The sequence below is a fragment of the Chiloscyllium plagiosum genome, unplaced genomic scaffold (assembly GCF_037043375.1).
Source record: "Chiloscyllium plagiosum isolate Xiang-an unplaced genomic scaffold, Cpla_swu_hap1 HiC_scaffold_3, whole genome shotgun sequence".
Lineage (NCBI taxonomy): Eukaryota > Metazoa > Chordata > Chondrichthyes > Orectolobiformes > Hemiscylliidae > Chiloscyllium > Chiloscyllium plagiosum.
Genome location: NW_028270141.1, coordinates 30,460,854 through 30,479,637, shown reverse-complemented (window position 1 = coordinate 30,479,637; position 18,784 = coordinate 30,460,854). Strand labels below are relative to the sequence as shown.

Here is an 18,784-nt window from a genome sequence, read left to right as displayed (position 1 = left end):
TGACTTGATAACTTGACCTGCCACCTTCAGAAGTTTGTATTCTGTACTCCTTGCATCTCACTTGAAATGGCACCAGTAATTTCCAATGCCTCCCTTATTCTTTTCAACAAAAATGGATCACTTCACACTTCTGTGTTAGGTTGCATTGGCTATGTGCTTCACCAATCTGTTCACGTCCTCCTGGAGTCTTTTGTTATGTTCTTCACTGTTTATTACATTTCAGAAGTTTGTGTCATCTGTACACCTTGAAATATGTCTCTTTATATTGAATTCCAAGTCACTAGCAAGCGTCAGAAAGTGCAGTGGTTCGAATGTCAACCTACGGGGAGTACTACTCTATGCATCTCTCCTATCTAAACAATAATCACTCATCTCTACTCCATTTCATTATCACACTGCCACTGTCTCTTTAATAACTGAAGCTCATTCCAAGTAATTTTAAACCTTGCATGAACAGAAGATGTTTTATTTGAATGTCATTTTATTTTCTAAAATAAAATTGTTAGAACCATGGTTTCATGCTTAAAGTTTATTTTAGAAAATGGGACCAATTAGTTAAATATAAAAATAAATTGTGCAAAGATTAAAAAAATGATACATTTCCAAATTAAAGAACACTTTGCAAGTTTGGTTCATGTGTAGTCTAACGGGTGGGATGTGTGTCAAAAATAGTCCCTTAAACAGAAGTCATCTACATCCTACTTTGTAGCTGGCTGGCTACCTGTACCTAGTCCTCAATACTCACCCAGCCCTCACACAGCTGCTGTGCATGAGCAACCCAGCCACACCTTAGTAACTACGCTAGTTCAGAGAGGTAACCAGGTAAAGGAGCAGGTGGGCTCATGCCCATATGAGGATGAATGTCCATCTCCAACCAGTCTTATCCATATGCACGAAAACAAAATACCTTGATGCTTGTAGCACAGAAAATAGTCTTCCCTTATTAGTTCATTGGCTAAGGGTCAGAAGGTGTTGCAGATCTTTGATTTTAGTCACCACATCTTCAGTCATCTCGACACATCAAGCCACAGGAACATGAACCCAATACTAGGCAAGTGTGGGATTGACCAAATACAATGCATCTCCAAGTGAAAGTCTTTCTTGAGTGCTCTCCCTACTGACTCTTTTACACACATCTGGTTATGTCCCAAAATACATTTGTTGAGTATTTACCCAGTCTATGAGTGAAACAAACGAAATAGAAAATAACTCTATTTAACTTCTTGATGTGAAAGAAGGTTTTGGTTTTGCTATCAACTCTGACTTCAGAAAAAGTTTTAAAAGGTCTTCATAGAGGTGTAAGTGATTGCTTCATGACTCTATACCTACCTCTGTCACATTCCTGTTGTCCACTAATCATAGATCTCACACAGTCCAACACTGACATGTTCTGTGGATCAATTCTATGAGACCCCGGGCATCAAATAGATGACAGACTCATTGTGAAAAGAACTTCAATAAAAGGGCAGGAGATTTCTGTAGGTTTGGGAATGATATCCTAGGAAAATACAATGGCAATGCCATAATTCTCCTGGATCTTTGCAATTGCTGGAATATGCCAAGTCACCAATAGCATCAAAAAGACAAAGTTCCAAACACTGGGATGCAATCAAGATCTAAAAACTAGAATCAGATTGACTTTGTCATCAGCTGGCAGAGTCATGCCGACTATGAGAGGATTGGAGTATTGTACAAATCACAGGAGCCATGGTTTCATGCTTAACATTTCTTAATGGTTAAATTTACCATCCCACCAAAATGAGCTAGACCACAAGTGGCATTAGAGTACTGTGAATAAATCAGGTGAGGAACAGCTGTTCTCTGAAGAAAATTCTGTAATGGTCAACCTTCCCATGGTGTCCTGGGAGCAGAGGGAAGAAACCACTGTGATTGGTTTGATGAAAACCATGATCAAATTAAGGAACTGCTGCAGGAGAAAAAAAAAGTAAATTTCCAATGAAACATTAATAAGGAATCACTCCAGGAGAGCAATAGATGCCACAAAGGATGCAAAATGCGTGTGGGGCTAATGGGCTAAAACAGCCAGAGACTTTTAAGTCTATGTTGACCAGAATGACAAGAGGAATTTCTACAAAGCTGTTAAAGGTATAAAATGGTTAATTAAAACTCAAATTACTGTCAACTATTTTAATACAGAATTTTAGTACATCCAGAACCTTATTGACAAGTTGGTAGCTTACATTAGATTATATTGAATAAACTCCTAAGAACTGAAATGATGACTATTATTCCTTGATCAAAAGATTTGTTTTAGATTTTCAAATGACTCCCCTTACTCCCCTGATCCCCAGGTAGCTCAGTAGATTGAAGCATAACAAGTCTGCACAGTCAGAATATTTACTTTCTAAACATGCCATTTATCTATTTAGTTAATGTAAACTCAGTTTCACGTACTTGTGATACCAGAAAACCTTCATGTCCTCCATGTAGTACTTCAAGAAGGACTGAAGTCTGATCCCTTCTGGGGTGCATTTTATCTTCAGTTCAGAAGCAGAAAACCCTGCAAGTTAACAGCTTAAAAATAGTACAAACACAAGCATTCACATATGTTGGGTGAAACAAGAAGTACTTCATCTAACTCATGAAGTATTATGCAGAGTAAAAATGTATCAAATATTTACAGCTTGTCAGTTGGATAGCTCATTTTAAAATATTCAGGATAAATTTCTTCTGCTTGTTATTACTATTTGCTTATGTAAATGATATAACAATGCACAAAACTCAATAGCTACCTCTGGTGGCAATAAAGAGCAAGCCATGTATATTCTTGCCCTGGCACATAGTTCCGGTCCTGCTGGACAGAAGTTGTAAATCAGAATGGAGCATAATAGGTTGGAGTTGGAAATCAGTCACTTACCACTAATTCTGCTAATTTCCTGGACAATTTCTTCATACACTAAAATAGAAAAGGCATGCCATTTAGCTTATTATACATCATGTGACTATTTAATGTGATTATATGAAATTAATTTCTTGTTTACTGAGGCAGTAAGCTGTTTAATTAATGTATTAACTGTTTATTTACAAACATCTACTTAACCATAAACTTCAACGTCATTGCCCCTGCATAATTTGACAAAAACATACAGCATTCGAAATTATAGCATCACACAACGCAACAAGCGGCTATTGGGATTGCATCTCTCTGCAAAGTTAATTTACCTAGTCCTACTGTTTGATTTTTAATTATTTCATTTATCTCTCAACATACTTCCACTTCAGATAATAATCCAATTCTCTTTTGAAACCCACAACTGAATTTTGCCAAATACACTTTCGAGCAGTGCATTCCAGATCTTAGCCACTCACTGCATTGAACAATAAAGGTTTTCCATTGCTGCTTCTTCTGACAATTGCTTACGTTGATGCCCTTTGGTTCTTGATCCCGCCACCATCAGTTTCTCCATGTGCAGTCTGTCCAGAGTCTTGTTGATTTTGTGCCTCTCTATCAAATCTCCTCTCAATCTTCTCTTCCCTTCACTCAGCAGAACAGCCCCAGCTTGTCCTACCTAAATGACTGAAGCTGAGGGGATCTTGTGGCACTGTGGTAGTGCCTTACCTCTGAGTTAGGAGGCCTGAGTTCAAGGCTCAGAAAAGTATAACAACATCTCTGAAAAGGTCGATCAGAAAATATCTATAATTGAAGCTGCCCAGCCTGGAATCATTCTTGTATTTCTTTTTGCATCCTAATGCCTTCACATCATTCCTAAAGTGTGGTACCCAAAGCTGGACATAATGCTTCAATTGAAGTGGAACCACTGACTTTTATAGATTTATTGTAACTTATGGGAGAAAGTGAGGACTGCAGATGCTGGAGATCAGAGTGGAGAGTGTGGTGCTGGAAAAGCACAGCAGGTCAGGCAGCATCCAAGGAGGAGGAGAATCGACGTTTCAGGCTTAAGGTTTTCATCAGGCATTCCCGTTATTGTAACTTATGTCCTGATTAATAAAACCAGGGTAGGGTACGAGAGTGGTGCTGGAAAAACACAGAAGGTCAGGTAGCATCCAAGGAGTAGGAAAATTGACATTTTGGGCAAAAGCCCTTCATCAGGAATAAGGCTTTTGCCCAAAACATGATTTTCCTGCTCCTCGGATGCTGCCTGACCCACTGTGCTTTTCCAGCGCCACACTAATCTTGACTCTAATCTCCAGAATCTGCAGTACTCACATCTGCCAGGGTACAGTATGTTTCGTCTACCATCTCTCACCTGGTCCTACCTCTTTGAATGGAGTTGTCTCCATATATCTTTGGATTCCTCTGCTCCTGATTACTGCTTTGAAATTAAACCTTTGTTTTACATCATCTCTCCATATTTGTCTAACGGAAATGAATGATGTCATTTTTCTTTATATTAAATTTCACCCACTGCTTGTCTATGTCCTCTTGAAGTTTAAAATTACCCTCCTCACAGTTATCAATACTTTGATGTTTCCCGTCATCATAGTACAAAGACTGAAAAGTAAAAGGCTAATTTTCTGGGGATATACCACTGTGAATGAACCTGATCTGCTCATAGTGCATATTGTAGAATTGTGAGCAAATTGGCACTGCTCTTATGTGGCTTCTTACTTGGTGTTCTACTCTGCACCTTAGAGAGAAGGCTATCCTTGTCTCTTCTGATAGTGTGTGCAATGGCTTTCTGTTACACAAGAGTCACTGCTGTCTAACTCTGCAAGGCTTTAACAAATATCCATGACTGTACATAATACTGTTCTCTGTAAATACATCAATCACTAGTGCAGACTATTGCATCGTTACACATGACTTTTGACATTATTATATTATTCCATACATCACCATCTTATTATCATATCTATTTTATACTATAAATTCTTAAGTAAAAGGAATAAAGTGACATAAGTTTCTTTTACTTGCTGTTTGAAAATACATGAACAAATGGAGCAGATCTTCTGGTCAGTTATACAATTAAAGTGGACATAATCTGACTGGGGAAATGGCAGGAGATGCAATTACTCCCTGCTTCTTTCTACCCCTGTTCTATCATGCTTTCTTATGCATTGGGAGGGAACTCATTCACACAATGTTGATGAAGTTTACCGCACAAAAGTAAAAATACACTGATAATTCAGACAACAGTGAACAATCCACTGACCCACCAATGCTGGAGTAAGAGCCCATAATCTAAGAATCAACTTGAAGAAATCAAACAAACCTTTGCCAGCCACCTCCAGTACTGTAACATCCTGCCCTTTGTCATCTTTCAGCGTCATCTTGTACTCGCCCATATCCTTTCTAGAGAACTAAAGATAAAGATATTAATTTATTAGAAATTAGAGACAACTTTACACAACACCATTAGAAATTGTAGCACTAACTACTGCACTACCTAATAAACAAACAGGAATCCAATTCCCACTCTGCCATTCTCCATGAGAGAATTCTCTCTCTGCAGAGGACACAAGGTTCTCTCTACAGAGAGTTTAAATATTGAGAAATTATTCCCAAAACATTGTCTTGGGTACATTATTGATCCAAGAATGGCAGTAATTGAAAACTGTTTTTTTGACCAATTGATGCTTGGCTTGAGAGACATTGAGACAATTAAGAGACTGTCTCCAGGAAGATCATGCAGCAGCAAGTGTTTGGTCAGGACTCCTGTTTGAATTGGATGTTAGTGTCCCGAAACCTGCAATAAAATTGCGCTGATAGCACCACTGAAATGCAAGTAGATTTTGCCATTCAGGTTACAGTCAATGACTCTCACTTTCATTAAAACCATGAATGCAGAGGGAAAAACGCATCTGCAAAGCCTCTTTGTGGTCAGTGAATGCTTTATTTTGAGTTATCTTAGACTGTGGAAAAATATTCAGTAATTACAGTTTTTTGTATATGAGAAGTTACACTTTAAAAGATCAAATCTCTTTATGTCTGATATTAATTCTTTCCTTTTATATATATGCCAGTAATTGATTTGAATAAAATAAATTAGTAGGAGGTAATAAAACATTTAAAGTCAAATTACTTAGACACAACTCTGGATGCTCCAATTGTCTTTTGTGTCAGACTTTTTGTCAATGAATTTTACCTCAGGAATAGACAGCTTGCTTTCTCCTGTTTGGGGGTTAGGTGGCTCCTCAGCAGGAACAGCTACATAATCTTTGTACCAACCGAACACAGTTTCCTTCTTCGTGTTTGCCACCTGTCACATACAGTTGAAGTGAAACACTTTAATAAACAAATATTGGTAAACTCACAATCTTTAACAATGGCCCAAGCAGCAGTGATGTTCGCAGGATTGCTGCTGGTTCTTAAATTCTGTTGACTAGACGATACTGTACATTTTTTGTGTCTTCCTGGCCTAGCTTTGACAGAATTCTACCAGAATGCAAGAGCTTCAGGGGAGGACAGGACATGACATTAGGGGAGGTGATGGGCCCTGGTATTATTGCTGGGCTGTTAATACGGCTACTCAGGTAATGTTCTGGGGAGTCGGTTTGAATCCCAATATGACATATGGTGACATTTGAATTCAATAAAAGCCTGAAATTAAAAGTCTAATCATGGCCATGAATGGATATAGGTTTGCTTGCTGAGATGGAAGGTTCGTTTTCAGATGTTTCGCATTGGATCCAGCCAGAACTCTATCAACAAACACATTGACTTGGATCTCATTTACCAGCCCCTGGGAAAAAGAACAGGAAATGACGCCACCAATGTCACCACTGAAAATGATGTCACCAGCCCAAGGAAACCTAAACACATAAATAGAAAGTGGGCCATACCACCAGTGCTTCATCCGAAGGCTCACTGATGATATTACCTAGTATGGTGATGAAACGATTGAAAACGAACCTTCCAGCTCAGCGAGCAAACCTATATCCAGAACTTCAACCTGACCTACAAATCTCAAAACTCACTATGACCATTAATCCATTGTTGATTGTTGGAAAAAAAAACATCTGGTTCACAAATATTCTTTAGGAAAGGAAACTGACATCCTTACCTGGTCTGGACTTTATGTGATTCCAGACCCACAACAATGTGGTTGACTCTTAACTATCCTCTGGGATGCGCAATAAATGCTAGCCTGGTCAGCAATGCCACCAATCTTTGAATGAATTAAAAAAAATGTTTTATGGCACTAGTTGCTGTATGGCAAGTTTAAAGTCCTAGTGTGAACTTTCAGGATTAGATGAAAGGATAGATGATTGATGAGAGTGAATGGGTAGGGGATTAAATGTGTAGGGATAGGTGGCTAAATGCATTAAGTGGGTAAGTAAGTGGGGTTAAATGATGACATGTATAAGTGGTTAGGGGCTGGCAAAATAGTGCAGGAGGGAGGCTTTAGAATTTTGCTAATAAGACCAGATCTGGGGCAGGTAGAACGTGTATGTGGAAGACAGTTTACACCAGACCACAACATTTTACATCTAATACCCTTATGGTTAGATTCGTTAGTGCTGATGGACTTAAACTATCTTGTCAAGAAGAGAACTTGAGAGGCAATTCAAATAGAATTAAAACAAAGCTGTTTATGGGAAATACAAAAACTGTAAATGAAAATGGAAAGCAACAGAATCCTAGAATCTAGAATCAATCAGGGTGAAATCAAGAATGATACTAAAAAGGTAGAATAAAAATATACCCTCTACATGCATGCATTCATCACAAGATAGGCAGCATCCAGGGAACAGGAGAATCGACGTTTCGGGCATAAGCCCTTCTTCAGGAATGAAGAAGGGCTTATGCCCGAAACATCGATTCTCCTGTTCCCTGGATGCTGCCTGACCTGCTGCGCTTTTCCAGCAACACATTTTCAGCTCTGATCTCCAGCATCTGCAGACCTCACTTTCTCAAAGATTTCAACCTACTGCGAATCCTCTTACAAGGATGCCTTCCTTGAAGAAGCTCTCTTCCTCCCTCTACAAAGATTTCAGTGAGTCCCTCTCTCACTGCACACCCCAGGTCATCTCCTCTGCACAGAAGCTCTTCAGCCACATTCTCAAACAGACTCGCTACCACAGCCACATCTCCTTCCTCAGCACCTGCCTACGGAACCGACTGATCCCGCACGGACTCCGGACTACGTTCTGACCAACAAAACTTGGACCCAACCAGGACAACCAGTACCTACAACAAATCCGAAGCCTCCAGCAACGGACCTCCCTCCGGATCCTCCGCACCACGCTTGCAGCCATGCGCCGCTACCTACATTCCCTGCAACTCGACCTACCCCAGCTCAGGACAACACTCTCACAGACCTGCAAAGGACCTCTACTGTTCTTCATCCACAGAAGGATCCATAAACTAAACAAACAGTTCTTCCTAGCCATATCGGAAATTAAAAAGATTCCTGAAGAAGGGCTTATGCCCGAAACGTCGATTCTCCTGTTCCCTGGATGCTGCCTGACCTGCTGCGCTTTTCCAGCAACACATTTTCAGCTCTGATCTCCAGCATCTGCAGACCTCACTTTCTCCTTCATCACAAGGTAGGTGAATTGATGATTCAAGAAGAAGTGAAAGAATATGATTTAATTATCATTATGGAAATACGACTGCAGGGTGACCAAGACTGGGAATTGAATATTAAAGAAAATTTGACACTGAGGATGGATAGTCATAAAGTTAGTGCTTGTAATAAGTGATGGAATCGGTGGTTTAGGGAAGACAGGACCTTTGACTGAAAGAACAGGGATTGAGAATGTGTTTAGGTGGAGTTGAGAAACAACATGGTGCAAGATGTCTTGGAAGAAGTGGTTTACAGGTCACCAACAATAAGGGTAATGTACTGTAGGGACAAATCAGGGCTGCATTTGATGACACTAATGCATGTACACTTTGTGCCACTTTAAATTGCGCGTGCGCAGATTTTGGCAGTTGGGGGGAATGTGGCAGGGAGCAGTGGAAGAGGTCAGTACTGACAGGACAGCAAGATTGTGAGGATCCAGGAAATGGAGGTGTGAGATTGGGATCCGGGAGAGAGAGATGGGGAAGTGCAAAAGGGAGACAGAGGGGGAAGAGGGCCTCTTGGCTCATGGGGTCCCTGTGTCACCCTATTTCTGTAATCTATATGTGATTGTAGGACCAAAAAAATCTAATACACTCTTTAAATAACTGCTTCAACTTGTTCTGGCACTTTCAAAGATTTCCATATCATTTCAAAACTATAATATTTATACTCTCCCTCACTATCATATCACAGCTTGTGGGAGTTGGCTGTCTGCAATTGACTGTCACACTTCCTACTTTCCAACAGTGATCACATTTCAAATAGTATTTCACTGGCTCCACAGCATTTTGGAATGGTTCAGTGTCCATGAAAATTTAAATATAAATGCAAGTCTTCAATTTTTCCTAAAGTATAAATGAAGTGCTGGAGAAACTCAGCAGGTCTGGCAGCATCTGTGGAGACAGAAACAGAATTAACATTTCAGGTCCGTTTGTTTTTATTTTATTCTGTTCACAGATGCTACCAGACCTGCTGAGTTTCTCAAGTATTGTTTTTATTTCAGATTTCTTACATGCACAGTATTTGCTTTGATTTATTGGTTTCCACATTTACTCATTTTTCTTTTAAGAGTCTGTCGCTTCAGAAGTTTCTGCATTCAATTTAATGTCATGTGTCTGCCTGTTTTATCAGCCTGCTTGTGTCTTCCCAAGGAGTAATCCTACCTTTTTTAGTTTCCATTACTTGCAAGCTTTGTGCCATCTGCAATCTTCAAACTTTGCTGTCTCTCCCCATGCCTGGGGTACCACTGCATATTTTCCTTCAGTCTGACCAATAACTGAACTCAACCAGTTTCTACTTTCTGTTCTAATCTAATTTTGTAGCTGTGTTGCTATTGTCCCTTTAATTCCAAATAGGTTTCAATTTTGATAACGAGTCCATTATGTAGCACTTTATCAACTGCATTTTTAAAGTCCACATATTCAATTTCATCTATTTTAACTTTATCAAACTTCTACTTTTTTTTCCGTCAAGAACACATCAAGCTCATGAGACATTTTGCTTTTAACAAATCTATGCTGACCACCATTGTACTAATGTCTGTTCTTTGAAGTGGTAACTTATGTTATCTTTGATTGGTCTCTGGAAGTTTCCCTACCACTGCTATTAAACTGATATGCTTTTAATAATCAGGTTTATCCCTCATTCCTTTTTGTGAACAGGGATCCAGAAATGAATCTTCCATATTCAAACACCACTCTCATATCAAAGGATGATGAGATGATTGCAGCCAGAGACTCTGGTATTTCTGTCCTTTCCACTCTCAATAAACTGGGATGCCGAGGCAGCAGGGATATTAATACAAGTGGAATGTTAGTCTTTATTGTAAGGGAGATGCAGTACAAAAGTCACAATGAATTACTACAATTATGCAGGGTATTGGTGGTATCACATCCGGAATGTAATGTATAGTTTGGATCTCCTTAGTAAAAGGATATACTTCCGTTAGAAGTAATTCTGAGAAGGTTTATAAGAATAATTCCCAGCATGAATAGGTTTGACTTATGAGGAATACTTGGAGAGGTTGGGCCTATTCTTACTGGAGTTTAGAAGAATGAGACATGATTAACGCAGTTCAGGTTCTAAGTCAGTTTGACAGGGTTGAGAGGACTTTCCTCTTGGAGAGAGATGTCAAACTAGGGTGCAAAGTTTAAAGATATGTGGTTTCCCATGTAATAGGGAGATGAGGAGGAATGTCTCCATTCAGAGGATCATTAGTCTTTGGAAGCATTTTTAGCAGAGAGGAATGAAGAATGGGACGTTGAATATATTCAAGGCTGGGTTAGATAGAATTTTGATCGACAAAGGAGCTAAGGTTTACAGTGATATGGAATAAAGTTGAGCTAAGCCCACAGTCAGATCAGCTATGTTCATCTTGAATGACTCGCCGTTCAATAAGATCGGACTTGATGGACTAATCCTGTTCCTATTTCTTCTGATCTTATAAATGCAAAACCTTTGCATTCTACTGTGAATAGTATTAACAGTTTTAAGTGGAGAGTATTTTATGCAAGTATTCATCGCTCATCTTTCTAAACTGTAGGAAACCAAGATGGCAAAATGTCAAGGTCTGCAAAATGTAGGGATGTTTAACAGCTCCCTGATGATAGCACTCTGAGGATGTATTCATTACAATTACTTAACATTACTAAATTTGTGTCCACCCCATACTGTTTGTATTGGTTTATAACATCTAACCTTGGTGATGTTCCTACCTTGCATATCAACTCAACAATGCAATCCTCAGTCACATGCCACGACAGGTACTCTGCAAAATGAGGCCCTAGATAGGAAACAAAGTTAATTCAGTTGAAGTAATGGTACACTGTACAATAACGTATCAACCCAGGATGGAAGGAGGAATACCAAGCATGTGAAAAGGCAAGTAAGAAAAGAAACATTTATCAGAGATTGAGGAAATTATAAAATTCAGATAAGCTAAGAAACACAGCAAAGTTGAATTCTGTAATGAGTCCCATTAAGTTTAATGCATTTGCACAAAAGTCTTTTCTCGTCTGTTGCAATTAGATATTAACCAGCATTTTCTTCAAAATAGCAGATGGAGGACTTTATTGTTAAAACACAATATTGAGCTACATTAACAGGCAACAGGTGCTGTTTTGTACCACTTCAAGTCAATTTTTAAAAAGGCAGAACAGAGAAAATCGTACAGATGCTGTATCCAAGTCAAAGGCCATTCATGTCTTACCTTGTTTTCTCAAGAATTCTTTCCTCTGGAACTCCGCTTCCTCCAGGGCAGCCTTAAATACTAAAAAGAGCAATCAATCAGGATAATAATCACAGGCAATGAAACCCACCCAGTTCAAGCAACACTGGGTGCAAAAGAAGCTGAATGTAATACGGAGGTGAAAGCACACTTACCATCCCCAATCAAAACCAGAGTGGACTGGTTTTTGGCCTTGCCATCCTGTATTTGGACAGTGTAAGTTCCTTCATTCTTACTTGTGAACTGCTCCATCACCATCTCAACCATACCAGTAGACTTATTAAAAGTAATCTTGTGATCCTGTGAAGAAAATCAAATGAAATTTCTCTTTACGTGATGTAATATAGCTCCTTAAATTAGCAGAACAGATTTAAAGACATGCTTTAGTAACAACTGCAGCATTGAATAAAAAAATTGTACTGCGGTGAGATCCCTTTCTGACATATCTGGTGTGCAGTGGCAATCAGTGATTATTTGCATTAAAAGACTAAGTGGATTTGAGCTTTGAAGACTTTGCTCTTAGGTAAAGTTATCAAGGGATGTGTGTAAATGAAGTTGACAATGTATCATTGGTATTGCAAGCCCTAAAGGCTAGATGGCCTACTGGTCTATGTGCAAATGCATTGTCCTACTGTGTAAAGGTCACGTATGAGACAACTGCTGTGAGGTGCACTCTTAAACTCCTTGGTTGAACTCTACAAGATGGATGAATCACATGACATGAAACCTTAATGCATTGTGGAATATTACAATTTTTAATGATTTTCCAGTAATAAGGCTTCAGCCTTCTTGTAGAAAGAAGGAAAGGAGTTTCCCCAAAGTTGATGCCAGCTGAATAAGGTGATCATCTCTTCTGCATCTCCTACTAGTTAGTTTCAGAGTAGAATTGTAAAGGTCAGAATATGGTACAAGAAATAAAAGGCAGGAAAGAGTTAATTGCAAAAGAATTGGGAGATAAAAGATTTTAAAAATGGATTTAAGGCTCATTACTGTAATCTATAGTCACACAAAATAAATAATTTAGAATGAAATTTCATCCGGTGGTGTTAATGAAATGAAAATGATAGTGTACTTGTAGCATGTTTTATATTATGTCAAGTTTTCTTTTCTATTGTAGTACATCAGTCTATCAAGCCTGGACTAACCTTCAGGCCAATTCCCCTATACCCTGCCATACACTTTTAAAATGTTTCTTTCTATTTGAATGTGAAATACTTAGCTGAAGCTTCTCGGTGTTTGTGCAAAGAACATAGAACATAGAACATTATAGCGCAATACAGGCTCTTTGGCCCTCGATGTTGCGCCGCCCTGTCATACTAATCTGAAGCCCATCCCACCTACACTATTCCATGTACGTCCATATGCCTGTCCAATGACAACTTAAATGCACTTAAACTTGGCAAATCTACTACCGATGCAGGCAAAGCATTCCATACCCTTACTACTCTCTGAGTAAAGAAACTACCTCTGACATCTGTCTTTTACCTATCTCCCCTCACTTTAAAGTTGTGTCCCCTTGTGTTTGCTGTCCCCATACTTGGAAAAAGGCTCTCCCTGTCCACCCTATCTAACCCTCTGATTATCTTGTATGTCTCTATTAAGTCACCTCTCAACCTTCTTCTCTCTAACAAGAACAGCCTCAAGGCCCTCAGCCTTTCCTCGTAAGACATTCCTTCCATACCAGGCAACATCCTAGTAAATCTCCTCTGCACCCTTTCCAAAGCTTCCACATCCTTCTTATAATACGGTGACCAGAACTGTACACAATACTCCAAGTGTGGCCGTACCAGAGCTTTGTACAGCTGCAGCATAACCTACTGGTTCCGGAACTCAATCCCTCTATTAATAAAGGCCAAAACACTGTATGCCTTCTTAACAACTCTGTCAATCTGGGTGGCAACTTTCAGGGATCTGTGTACACAGACACCGAGATCTCTCTGCTCTTCTGCACTCCCAAGAATCCTACCATTAGCCCAGTACTTTGCATTCCGGTTACTCCGGCCAAAGTGTATCACCTCACACTTGTCCACATTAAACTCCATTTGCCCACCTCTCAGCCCAGCTCTACATCCTTCATCACTATCCACAACTCCACCGACCTTAATGTAGTCCGCAAATTTACTAACCCACCCTTCTAAGCCCTCATCCAGGTCATTTATAAAAATGACGAACAGCAGTGGACCCAACACCGACCCTTGCGGTACGCCGCTAGTAACTGGACACCAAGGTGAACATGTTCCATCAACTACAACCCTCTGTTTTCTTTCAACAAGCCAATTACTGATCCAAACTGCTATGTCTCCCACAATCCCATTCCTCCGCATTTTGTATAATATCTACTATGGGGAACCTTATCGAGCGCCTTGCTGAAATCCATATACACCACATCAACTGGTTTACTCTCATCTACCTGTTTGGTCACTTTGTCAAAAAGCTCAGTAAGATTCGTTAGGCATGACCTATCTTTCACAAAACCATGCTGACTGTCCCTGATCAGATTATTCTTTTCTAGATGATTATAAACCCTATCTCTTATAACCTTTTCCAATACTTTACCAACGACTGAAGTGAGACTCACTGGTCTGTAATTACCAGGGTTGTCTCTACTACCTTTTTTGAACAAGGGAACCACATTTGCTATCCTCCAGTCCTCAGACACTATTCCTGTAGACAATGATGATTTGAAGATCAATGCCAAATGCTCGACAATCTCTTCCCTTGCTTCCCAGAGGATCCTAGGGTAGATCCCATCTGGCCCAGGGGACTTGTCTATTTTCACACTCTGCAGCATTTCTAATACCTCTTCCTCATGAACCTCAATCTCTTGTAGTCTAGATGCAAGTATCTCTGTATCTTCCTCGCCAACATTTTCATTTTCTATAGTGAACACTGTCGAAAAATATTTGTTTAGTGCTTCCCCTATCTCCTCTGACTCCACACACAACCTCCCACTATTAGACTAAGATTTGCTGTTATTAACTAAAGTGCTTCAGAGGAATGTCTGTCCTTAAGTGAGCTCCTTGCCTCCAAAGTAGACTTTTGAGAGAAAATCTATCTGCTTGCTGAGAGTTTCTGATCTCAACCAGGGGTCAGGCACATCCATAGAGGGAGGATAGCATGATTAAAAAGGATCAATTGTTTAATGGTCAGTTTAAGGAATAAGCAACACTAACAAAAACTTAGTGCAGGATGGCAGTCTGTCCTCTTGGTTAAATAATAACACACATGAGGGAGTAGCCTTGAAAAAGAATAGAATATAATGGAATAGAGTCCATACAGTGTGGAAACAGGCCATTCGGCCCAACGAGTCCACATTGACCCTCCAAAGAGTAACCTACCTAGACCCCTGCCCTATTATGCTACATTTACCCCAACTAATGCACCTAACCCACACATCCCTGCACATTATGGGCAATTTAGCATGGCCAATTCACCTAACCTTCGCATCTTTAGACTGTGGGAGGAAACTGGAGCACCCAGAGGAATTCCACACAGACACGGGGAGAATGTGCAAACTGCACACAGACAATCGCCTGAGGTTGGAATCAAACCTGGGTCCCTGGCACTGTGAGGCAGCAGTGCTAACCACTGAGCCACCGTGCCACCTCACAATTGATAAATGAATTTTAAGAACAAGCAAGTTTTAAGAAAGACAAATTCTACTCATCAACTAACCACTGCTCCAGCATACTTGTACCAGTCCATTGAAACAAAGATGATTCTTAAACTTGACAAGAAATTGTACCTGGAGTCTTTTAATATGTTAAATGCTCAGTGTTCACTGGAGGTTACTAACTTGCAGCTATTTCACAAATGTGGTACATGGGTCAGAGTAGGAATGGGAGAATTCTCCAGGGGGAATAGCAACACACCAAGAATTTGTTCTGCACAATTCTAGTTGACCAGGAACCTCTCTGCTCTTAACCACCTGTCAAAGGCATTTCATAAGGATTTGCAATCAATCTGTTTGGTTGCTTTATGACATACGTTCCCTGTCTATCAAGTCCTGAGGTGGGACCTACTGCTCTGGATGTAGAGATTGTACCACTACACCACATGACAAAGAACAAAGAACAATACAGCACAGGAACAGGCCATTTAGCCCTCCAAGCCTGTGCCGATACATTTTTCCTTTCCATACTAAAACTGTCTTCACTTACAGGATGTATATCCCTGTATTCCCTTCCTATTCATGTATTGGTCCAGGTGTTTCCAAATGACCTCCAAATGTACTTTTATATTGAAAGTGTTGGTTAATCACTGATACAACTTAGGGGAGAATAAAATTCCTTAAAATAGGAAATCTGAAATAAGAATCTGATATACTGGAAAGATGCAAAGTCATGTTTCCATTTTGTGCACCATCAACAATCTGACTGCTATTTAAGAGATTTTTATTTTCTCATGTTTCTGCTCAAATATATTTGCATATCATTGAACATTTAATACTGCCATGAACCAGGGAAATTCCAAGTAAGCAAGTTTGTATGCATCTGAAGGATAGTTTGTTATTAGTGTGGCCCTCAGTCAAAAGTCAGAGCTTTCTTCTGACATCTGCCAAATCTCCTACATGTTTGGAATAGCGTCTACTCTTACTTTCTCAATAAACTTGAGTCAGGACTATGTTGGAGTATGAACAGCGGATGTTTGATATCACTCAAAAGTTTGCTACATCAACCACATTTCCTCTCATTCCTTAAAGACATTTTGTTTTGAAGAGAGCCATTACCTTACTGTCAGCCAGCTCCAAGTCATTGACAATGAATTTACAAGTAGCATTGGGTGACACGCTCTCTGTCTGAAGCCAAAATCGAACTTGGCCTTTGTCGAAAACCTCGTAGGACAATTCACTTTTCAATGGGATTGCTAAGAAGAAAAAGAAATAGCAGTTGCTTTCAATTGCACATAGTTACTGTATTCAGCGTAAGAAAAAAAGAAAACTTTAGTTAGGATTTTTAAAAACTTTTACAAAGATTCTCATAATCACCTATTTCAGCAACAAATCTCTGCTAATCTCAAAGGCATGGTGCAAGCAGTGATAGATTTAGTGTACAACTCTTGTTGACCTTTAACATAATGGATTCTGATAAGGAGCTATTATTCCATACTACATTTAGTACATTATTCTTCAAATGAAATTGAACAGTTTAGGACCTGTTCCTCTGAGGTATTGTAGTAATTATACAAAGTCAATTAATTTGTTAGTTATTCAAATCCTGTGATCAATCAGGATTGATTTTATTGTTAATAGTTCTTAAATGCTCGGTGTTTACAGGAGGTTACTATTGTTGAGGGTTGGCAGCGTCAGACTGGAGTGGACAAAATCAAAGGTCACATGTCAGCAGGTTATAGTCCAACAGCTTTATTTGAAATCACAAACTTTCAGAGTGATACTCCTTCGTCAGGTGCTGTGAGAGAGGGCACGCTGACACATTTTATATGCAGAGAAAGCAAAGGATCATGCAATTGGTGTAAGTGGACTGAACAAACTTAAAATGGCTGATGGAGAACTCTGTTAGAAAGAAGATGCAAGTTTTGATTGATTTAGATGCACGTTCAGGTTACTATTGTAATTAATTTGCTGCCATTTCATGCGTACGGTGCATGGCCAGAGTGGGAATGGGGCTGTTCTCCAGAGGAATAGCAACAGAGCAAGAGTTTGTCGGATCAATATCAATTCACTATATGTGCACCTCATTTTCCTGGGCTGGAGATCATTTGTCAAACAAAGTGGGATCCTTGCACAATCTCTGGAATAAAGCAAAGAGCCCAGAACTGCCCACATCTAAAACATTGTGGTGCATTTACACTTGAAGAGTTTGTTGGGGATTTGAAATCAGCAGAAAAACCCTAAAGATGAAACAGTGGAACCTTCTTCGGACCTTAGTAACAGTTAAAGCTAAAAATCATAGCGCTTGGGGCCCACTGACCATGCTTACTAATTGTAACATTAGAAATAGAAACAGGAGGAAGCCATCCCAAGGATCAGGAAAATCGATGTTTTGGGCAAAGCCCCTTCATCAGCCCTGATGAATGGCTTTTACCTGAAATGTCGATTTTCCTGCTCCTCTGATGCTGCCTGACCTGCTGTAGTTTGATCTGCCAGTGAAAAATCTGGCAAAAGACTTTTGTTTATTCATTTATGGGATGAGGGTATCTCTAGCTATGCCAACAATTATAGCCTATCCCTAATTGCCTTGAGGGTAGTTGGGAGTCAACCACATTGCTGTAGGTCTGGTGTCACATGTAGTTCAGACCAGGTAATGAGGGCAGATTTCCTTCCCTCAAGGACATTAGTGAACCAGACGGGTTTTTCTAACAATTGACAATGGATTCATGGTCATCATTAGACTCTTAATTCCAGACTTTTTTTTTTATATTGAATTCAAATTCCACCATCTGCTGTAGCGGGATTCGAACCTGGGTCCTCAAAACATTACTTGGGTCTCGAGATTAAAGGTCCAGTGATAACACCAGTAGGCCATCACTTCCCTCTTGTCAGCTAACATTTTCCCTATGAATTGCTGTTATTCCATTCATTGTTCTATTATGAAATCTGACTCAGAATGTGAATATATGCTGCATTCAAGTGTAACAAAAGATACTAGGTTTATGTTTCATAAAAGTAGGTGGATACTGAAGTTCCTAAGTAGCTTGTTCTTCCCCCCTGCTGACTTTCTATGTGTTTTATCATAGCTACTTTCAGTTTGCATTAACCCACACAGCTCCTCATTTCAATCACAGGGTTTGTCACCATTTAACTGAGGCAGCATCTGAGGAGCAGGAAAAATCGACATTTCAGGCAAAAGTCCTTCATCAGGTGATGAAGGGCTTTTGCCCAAAAAGTCAATTTTCCTGCTCCTCGGATGCTGCCTGAACTGCTGTGCTTTTCCAGCACCACTCTAATCTAGAATCTGGTTTCCAGCATCTGCAGTCATTGTTTTTACCCACCATTTAACTGAGGCAAGCAAACTTTTACAATGCACTAAACCCATATCCCTGAAGAATGGAAACAGACCTCAAGCAATACAAGGTAGTCTCTAAAGAAAATCCAAAGTATAATTGA

The 18,784-nt window shown here is 39.7% G+C and overlaps 1 protein-coding gene across 5 annotated transcripts in view; it reads right to left on the bottom strand.

The window, feature by feature from the left end:
• myom2b (myomesin 2b) overlaps nt 1–18,784 on the bottom strand; it is a 144,894-nt gene that overhangs the window by 32,983 nt on the left and 93,127 nt on the right. For all 5 annotated transcript variants that reach the window (XM_043679203.2, XM_043679214.2, XM_043679173.2 and 2 more), the window contains 8 exons: nt 16,448–16,584; nt 11,874–12,018; nt 11,701–11,760; nt 11,207–11,274; nt 6,069–6,182; nt 5,196–5,283; nt 2,879–2,917; nt 2,416–2,521 (listed from right to left, as the gene is read on the bottom strand). In XM_043679203.2, the coding sequence (XP_043535138.1) occupies nt 2,416–2,521; nt 2,879–2,917; nt 5,196–5,283; nt 6,069–6,182; nt 11,207–11,274; nt 11,701–11,760; nt 11,874–12,018; nt 16,448–16,584 (757 nt within the window). The remainder of the gene's footprint in view (nt 1–2,415; nt 2,522–2,878; nt 2,918–5,195; nt 5,284–6,068; nt 6,183–11,206; nt 11,275–11,700; nt 11,761–11,873; nt 12,019–16,447; nt 16,585–18,784) is intronic.